Source organism: Salmo salar, unplaced genomic scaffold, assembly GCF_905237065.1.
Source record: "Salmo salar unplaced genomic scaffold, Ssal_v3.1, whole genome shotgun sequence".
In the NCBI taxonomy this organism is placed as follows: Eukaryota; Metazoa; Chordata; class Actinopteri; order Salmoniformes; family Salmonidae; genus Salmo; species Salmo salar.
The window spans coordinates 737,806-745,766 of record NW_025550412.1 but is presented as its reverse complement, the minus strand read 5'-3'; the positions used below and the strand labels follow the sequence as shown (position 1 = coordinate 745,766).

At 41.2% G+C, this 7,961-nt stretch overlaps 1 protein-coding gene across 1 annotated transcript; it reads left to right on the top strand.

The window, feature by feature from the left end:
• The first annotated feature begins 1,507 nt into the window (after positions 1-1,507).
• On the top strand, positions 1,508-6,183 carry LOC106578223 (galactose-specific lectin nattectin). The gene is made up of 6 exons (XM_045713777.1): positions 1,508-1,790; positions 2,405-2,486; positions 4,766-4,860; positions 5,333-5,467; positions 5,779-5,917; positions 6,068-6,183. The coding sequence occupies exons 2-6, from the start codon at positions 2,417-2,419 to the stop codon at positions 6,133-6,135; spliced, it is 507 nt and encodes a 168-aa protein (XP_045569733.1). The 5' UTR covers positions 1,508-1,790; positions 2,405-2,416; the 3' UTR covers positions 6,136-6,183.
• Positions 6,184-7,961: the final 1,778 nt, after the last annotated feature.

The following is a 7,961-nucleotide window of genomic DNA, read 5'->3' as shown; positions in this document are numbered from 1 at the left end:
GTACACCAAACTGGTCTGTTACGTTCCCTCAGTAGTCTATGAAGCATAAGGGGGATTTCCTACAAACTTCATGTTGTACACTAAACTGGTCTGTTACGTTCCCTCAGTAGTCTATGAAGCATAAGGGGGATTTCCTACAAACTTCATGTTGTACAGCAAACTGGTCTGAAAGGGATGTGACATCACAGCAGTAAGTCTTCAGATGGGTTACAGGTGATGATGCTGAATAACAGATGGGTTACAGGTGATCATGCTGCAGAATAGATGGGTTACAGGTGATAATGCTGAATAACAGATGGGTTACAGGTGATCATGCTGAATAACAGATGGGTTACAGGTGATCATGTTGAATAACAGATGGGTTACAGGTGCTGAAAAACACCAGCCTGTTCATATGGACCAATATGTTGTTAGACCCATTTCTAAAGGGGATTATATTATATGTTATATAATTATATTATATGTTAGGATCATTTTGTTACAATTCATTTTGAGGGGAGCATTTCAAATGTAGTGAAGGGTACACAAATAGATTAATGGGTTATGACATTTAAATTGAGGTAAAGCATGGGGTTTGGTGTTGACTTTCTGAACTCGTTAGACCAAAGGTTTAAAGTAATACAGAAAGTGTTGGTACTTCAGTTGAGTTTCGGATATATTGACCAAATTATCAGGAAAGTTGTGGGCATATTTACCATTCAAAATTCACCAGAAACAGCCATTTCTTCACAAAGTTGCTTGTAAAAAGTCAAAACAGAAAGCAGTGACTTCATTTGCTGCCTGCTGCAGAATCACACAGTGTTCAGAGACTACAATAATAATCAGGGTCCTCTGTCCTTGTACCTCCAGTCTGGCGTCAATCACTATCAACGGATAGGAGTTTAACCCATAACATTCTGATTCAAGTCTAGTGACCATCAACCCGAGTGTCACAAACAGAACAGTGGACATCAACCCAAATGTCACAAACAGAACAGTGGACATCAACCCAAATGTCACAAACAGAACAGTGGACATCAACCCAAATGTCACAAACAGAACAGTGGACATCAACCCAAATGTCACAAACAGAACAGTGGACATCAACCCGAGTGTCACAAACAGAACAGTGGACATCAACCCAAATGTCACAAACAGAACAGTGGACATCAACCCAAATGTCACAAACAGAACAGTGGACATCAACCCAAATGTCACAAACAGAACAGTGGAAATCAACCCAAATGTCACAAACAGAACAGTGGACATCGTGTGTATTACAGAAAGGGAACATATTTAACATTTTCCATTTACATTTTTAGTCATTTAGGAGACGCTCTTATCCAGAGCAACTTACAGTAGTCACTACATTTCATACAATTTCATACATTTCATACATTTTTTTTCTGTGCTGGCCCCCCGTGGGAATCGAACCCACAACCCTGGCGTTGCAAACACCATGCTCTACCAACTGAGCTACAAATATGATTAATATTGTTTTAATCTCTAAACTGATTATGAACTTTATTCATCTTAAATATTCCCATTACACAGTCAATTCAGGAAGTGAATTTAAATTCCATTTCAATGTAAAGGATGAGAGAGAGAGATAGAGAAAAATGGAGGGAGGGGTCTGGCTGGATGGGTCCTTAAAAAGGAGAGGAGGAAGATGTAGAACTCAACTCACAGGCAGGACAGAGAGAGAGAGAGACTAGAACTCAACTCACAGGCAGGACAGAGAGAGAGAGAGACCCAGTGAAGACCTTTGAAGATCTCTGAAGAAGTGAAGCTACAACTGAAGACTTCAGAAGGTGAGATTTCAACATCTGTTCATCTAATACTGTACCTGTCTTCATCCCAACTGACCTCCTATTCCCTTTGTAGTTAGCTACATTAGACAAGGGCCCATAGGGCATATGTAGCCCTGGTTATATGTAGCTCTGGTCAAAAGTAGTGCACTACATAGGGAAAAAGGTCCCATTTGGGAACTCGTTACTAGGGACACAAATGGGTGAACGTTTTGGACCGAGTTTAAGAACTACTGTGCTAAGGAATTCAAGTCTGCTGCCAAAACTCAGGTATCATGTTCTCTACCAATTACAGTAGATTAGCCTAGTACACATGAATATGTATTCACAGCTTGGGGTTCCCCAGGACCGAGTTTGGAAAACGCTGCCTCAGCAGTTACGTAAGTTAAGTAACAAACAGGGTTTCCCTGACCTCCCAAGTACCCCCTGCCGTTCCACTGATTTGATATATTCCATGAATTTGTCTTGACGGCTTCTCTCTGTCTCTCTCTCTCTGTCTCTCTCTTCTCTCTCTCTCTCTCTCTCTGTCTCTCTCTCTCTCTCTCTCTGTCTCTCTCTCTGTCTCTGTGTCTCTCTCTGTGTCTCTCTCTCTCTCTCTCTCTCTCTCTCTCTCTCAGGAGACTATCACCATGGCGATGTTGACCACTCTTCTGCTTCTCAGCGCTGTCTTTGCTCTGGGAGATGCAAGGGGTAACAGAGGTATTCTGACCAAAGGTTTTAGTGACCTGTTCACACTCATCAGATTTTATTTTATGTTATTGTTGCCAATATCCAATGATAGAGCGTGGCGCGAATTACAAACACCTCAAAAATTCAAAAATTTCAATTTTTCAAACATATGACTATTTTACACCATTTTAAAGACAAGACTCTCGTCAATCTAACCACACTGTCCGATTTCAAAAAGGCTTTACAACGAAAGCAAAACATTAGATTATGTCAGCAGAGTACCCAGCCAGAAATAATCAGACACCCATTTTTCAAGCTAGCATATAATGTCACATAAACCCAAACCACAGCTAAATGCAGCACTAACCTTTGATGATCTTCATCAGATGACACACATAGGACATTATGTTATACAATACATGCATGTTTTGTTCAATCAAGTTCATATTTATATCAAAAAACTGCTTTTTACATTAGCATGTGACGTTCAGAACTAGCACACCCCCCGCAAACTTCCGGGGAATTTGCTAACAATTTACTAAATTACTCACGATAAACGTTCACAAAAAGCATAACAATTATTTTAAGAATTATAGATACAGAACTCTTCTATGCACTCGCTATGTCTCTTCGGTGAAAGCACATTTTGAAATAATCTAAGTAGATAGCCCGGCATCACAGGGCTAGCTATTTAGACACCCACCAAGTTTAGCCCTGACCAAAGTCAGATTTACTATAAGAAAAATGTTATTACCTTTGCTTTTCTTCGTCAGAATGCACTCCCAGGACTTCTACTTCAATAACAAATGTTGGTTTGGTTCAAAATAATCCATAGTTATGTTCAAATATCCTCTGTTTTGTTCGTGCGTTCAAGACACTATCCGAAGTGTAAAGAAGGGTGACGCGCCCGACGCGTTTCGTGACAAAAAATGTCTAAATATTCCATTACCGTACTTCGAAGCATTTCAACCGCCGTTTAAAATCAATTTTTATGCCATTTTTCTCGTAAAAAAAGCGATAATATTCCGACCGGGAATCTATGTTTTAGTACAAAGAGAGAGAAAATAAAAACATGGTGTCGCCCCGTGAACGGGCCTCAGTCTGATAGTCCGCTGATAGACCACTTACCAAAGGCGATAATGTGTTTCAGCCTGGGGCTGGAATTACATCATTCAGCTTTTTCCCGGGTTCTGAGAGCCTATGGGAGCCGTAGGAAGTGTCACGTTACAGCAAAGATCCTAAATGTTCAATAAACAGAGCCAAGAAGAACAAGGAATGGTCAGAGAGGGTACTTCCTGTTTGGAATCTTCTCAGGTTTTTGCCTGCCATATGAGTTATGTTATACTCACAGACACCATTCAAACAGTTTTAGAAACTTTAGGGTGTTTTCTATCCAAAGCCAATAATTATATGCATATTCTAGTTTCTGGGCAGTAGTAATAACCAGATTAAATCGGGTACGTTTTTTTTATCCGGCCGTGTAAATACTGCCCCCTAGCCGTAACAGGTTAACACCTAGTGACCTAGGTTTTGGTTTAACAGTCACTGGACCCCGAGCTCCTGGTTGGGGCCCCCGTCGTATTCGCTAAAATATAATTATTTTATAGGTCTGTTGTGGTTTCATAGTTCTGAAACTGATCTAGGTTCGTTCAGTTTGAAATTTAAAGGCAATGTTCCGTCTTCATCAGAGACAGCATTCACGGTAAACGCTGCATGCAAACTGCTCAATCTGAAATTACCTTAACATTTCTAGCATGGAATCTGTAACGCTGATAGAATGGATTCCCAAGTCTTTTAAAAAGCACCTGTCTCAATATTCCCTCTCTCTTTGTCTCTCTTTTGTTGTAGAGGATTGGCGTATTCGCTGTGACTCGGAGGAAATCGTTCCTCCTCCGAAAAGTGAAACATTATTGAGAACGTCATATGCAAATTGCCGGTAAAATGTCCGTTAATGTGACAAAACGAGGAAGTATAGTGTATAGAGAATCTGTTTTAAGTTGGCATACAAAACCGAAAGTAAAACAAAAACAAAATTTAGAACAGATCTACTGCTTCTTAGACTAGCTTTAAATGAGAATGACAGATCTATAACTCACATTTCTATGTGAATTTGTTCAGGTCGCCCAAAAAGTTACATATTGCTGATTTAAAGGACTCAAAGTGAATCGGTCCTTTTTCAACAACACACGGTTAGCCGTTGTGTTTTGCTCAGTAACATCACAGCTGGAATGCACTTTTGACAGATCAGATTTTGTGGTGGGAACAAACCATTTCATAATGTTATTTAATGGCATCTCTCCCTCCTACAGAGTGGCATCACAGAGTCTGCCCACCTGGCTGGCCCAGATATGCGACACACTGCTATCACTACGTCCCCGTCAGGTCCACATGGCCAGAGGCAGAGGTACCTGGATGTCTGCTGTACATAATCTAGAAGCCTGGTCTGAAAAGCACTATAGTTGGACTAGTGAGGAGGCTATTTCCATCCCTGTCTGGTGGCCATACAGGGTTGCAGTTGACTCTGTAGGTTTAATCTGTGTTCAACAGGGTTGAGAAACTATATCATGATGTGCCATTCCTTCTATTTATCTTTATATTCTACCTCTGTCTCCTCGTCTCTCCCCTCTCTCTCTGTCTCTCTCCCCTCTCTCTCTCTATCCCCACCCCTCACTCACTCTCTCTTTCTCTCTCTCTCCTCGTCTCTCTCTCTCTATCTCTCTCTCTCTGGCTCTCTCTCTCTCTCCCCCTCTCTCTCTCTGTCTCCTCGTCTCTCCCCTCTCTCTCTGTCTCTCTCTCTCTTTCTTTCTCCCCTCTCTCCCTCTCTGTCTCCCCCTCTCTCCCTCTCTGTCTGTCTGTCTCTCTCTCTCTCTCTCCAGAGGAGATGTTTGCGCTTGGGAGGTAACCTGGCGTCAGTGCACAGCCTTCCCCAGTATCGTTTCCTTCAGTCTGTCATCAGGAAGAGTACCGGGAAAGTTCAGCGCACCTGGATTGGAGCCAACGATGCCATCGAGGTCAGAAGCACCGTTTGTTCAACACTCCTGAAACATATAGGATGCATTGATTCTTGATGAATAGAACCTATAAAGGCCTGGTGGTGCCTTAACCCACATATCAGTTTGTTTTCTAAGCTTGTTATCTAATATTACAAACACTGTCTAGCTTCAAGCCATGGTTAAATCATGCTTATCTCATAGATGGTCAGTCCTGGTATCCATAGCTCTGTCTAGGAGTCTGAGAGTGGTTACATTTCTCCAGGTAACTACAGTGTGTATATATAGTGTTTACTGTCTGCTGGTGATGCATCGTCCTGTGTGCTCTGTAGGAGGGTCTTTGGCTGTGGAGCGACGGGTCCAGGTTTAACTACCAGAATTGGGGCCCGGGTCAACCCTCCAACTATAACCATGGTGTTATTAAGGACAACACGAACGGTCGGAAGCATTGCATGGAGATGAATTATGGAGGTACAATGCTGTCGCCAGACTAGTCTCCCGCTCATTATACATCAATCATTTGGATAGTAGTAAAATACACCTTAAAGGGAATTTATTCCTTTTATAGCTACATATTTATAAAACAAAAATAATACCTACCTTTCTGTTTCTCTTTCCCAGCTTCCCGCTGTCAGAATGATGCCCCTTGCTGGTACAAACGTCCCTTCCTGTGTTCCAGAAAGTGCTGATGTCCACATTTTGGGAGAGACAACATTGGAGAAGCTCTCAGATTGTTTTAAATAAAGGCACCGTCTGCAATATTACCTTTTGTTCAGTGGTCATTTATACAAAACACCAGCTGGAGCCAACTATGAAACTCTGTAGTGTGAAGTACCACATAACATCTTTGGTAAATGAAATGTTAAACAGTTTCTTCTCACTTTGTAATACTTTTCATTGTCGTCAACACTTTCTACATTTTCATAGTCAAACCAGAGATGACCAATTGATGTAAATCACCATCATCATCATCATCACCATCCAACTTCTTCATGTTTAAAGGTCAATGCTGAAAAAATATTTAATTCATGATGTTTTCAAATTGCTTACACACATTTCTTACACCTGTCAAATCGTCTCCGATATCCTCAAGGGCATAGGATGTAAGGTCTACTAGGGCTGGGGTCAGGGTCAGGGTTTATGGTTACTGTACTGTAGTCCACTCCAGCCAAACTAGAGGTTAGATTTAGAATGAGGTGAGGGTTAATGGTTTAATGTACTGAACATTAGGTGCAAATACTGTAGTCCACTCCAGCCAAACTCGAGGTTAGATTTAGAATGAGGTCAGGGTTAATGGTTTAATGTACTGAACATTAGGTGCAAATACTGCCACCTTGTGTTCATTCATCAGTCCTAAAAACACACACACACACACACACACACACACCGGCATTACTGTTGCTTCAACTTGTATTCAATGACAGAATAGTTGAATGGTATAGCTGACAGAAAGGAGGAGAGGAGAGGAGTATTAGTAAAATAGTATGTATTACAATGAATGAAGAGAACTTGATATTTCAGTGGTAGCCTAGTCTATTGCTATTATTATACTGCAGCCAACTCAGAGAGTCTGTAGTAGATTAGCCTATTGGTTTTCCTTTCTCCTCCTGGAAATTCATTGTAGAAATACTGTTGATAGAACTGCACAGCTACGCTGTTGATTAACTGATGAAACTACACAGCTACATTGTTGATTAAATTATAAAACTGCATTCCTACCTTGTTGATTAGAGATCTAATGAGTGTGTCCCTGTTTGACTCCAGTGGTGGAAAAAGTACCTCATTGTCATAGTTGAGTAAAAGTAAAGATTCCTTAATAGAAAATGACTCAAAAGTGAAAGTCACCCAGTGAAATACTACTTGAGAAAAAGTCTAAAAGTATTTGGTTTAAAATACACTTAAGCGTCAACATTAAATGTAATTGCTAAAATATACCTAAGTATCAAAAGTAAAAGTATAAATAATTTCAAATATATATATATGAAGCATACCAGAAGGAAACATTTTTTATTTTTTAATACGTATAGCCAGGGGCACACTCCAACACTCAGACATAATTTACAAAAGAAGCATTTGTGTATCGTGAGTCCTCCAGATCAAAGGCAGTAGGGATGACCAGGGATGTTCTCTGTTTAGTGAGTCCTCCAGATCAGAGGCAGTAGGGATGACCAGGGATGTTCTCTGTTTAGTGAGTCCTCAGGTCAGAGGCAGTAGGGATGACCAGGGATGTTCTCTGTTTAGTGAGTCCTCCAGATCAGAGGCAGTAGGGATGACCAGGGATGTTTTCTGTTTAGTGAGTCCTCCAGATCAGAGGCAGTAGAGATGACCAGGGATGTTCTCTGTTTAGTGAGTCCTCCAGATCAGAGGCAGTAGGGATGACCAGGGATGTTCTCTGTTTAGTGAGTCCTCCAGATCAGAGGACGTAGGGATGACCAGGGATGTTCTCTGTTTAGTGAGTCCTCCAGATCAGAGGCAGTAGGGCTGACCAGGGATGTTCTCTGTTTAGTGAGTCCTC

Bases quoted from the DNA above. Each gene is read 5' to 3' on its own strand.
- LOC106578223 (XM_045713777.1), top strand. From the start codon at position 2,417: ATGGCGATGTTGACCACTCTTCTGCTTCTCAGCGCTGTCTTTGCTCTG. The intron at 5,468-5,778 runs GTCAGAAGCACC...TGTGCTCTGTAG, and splicing joins GAGCCAACGATGCCATCGAG to GAGGGTCTTTGGCTGTGGAG. The intron at 5,918-6,067 runs GTACAATGCTGT...TCTCTTTCCCAG, and splicing joins CATGGAGATGAATTATGGAG to CTTCCCGCTGTCAGAATGAT.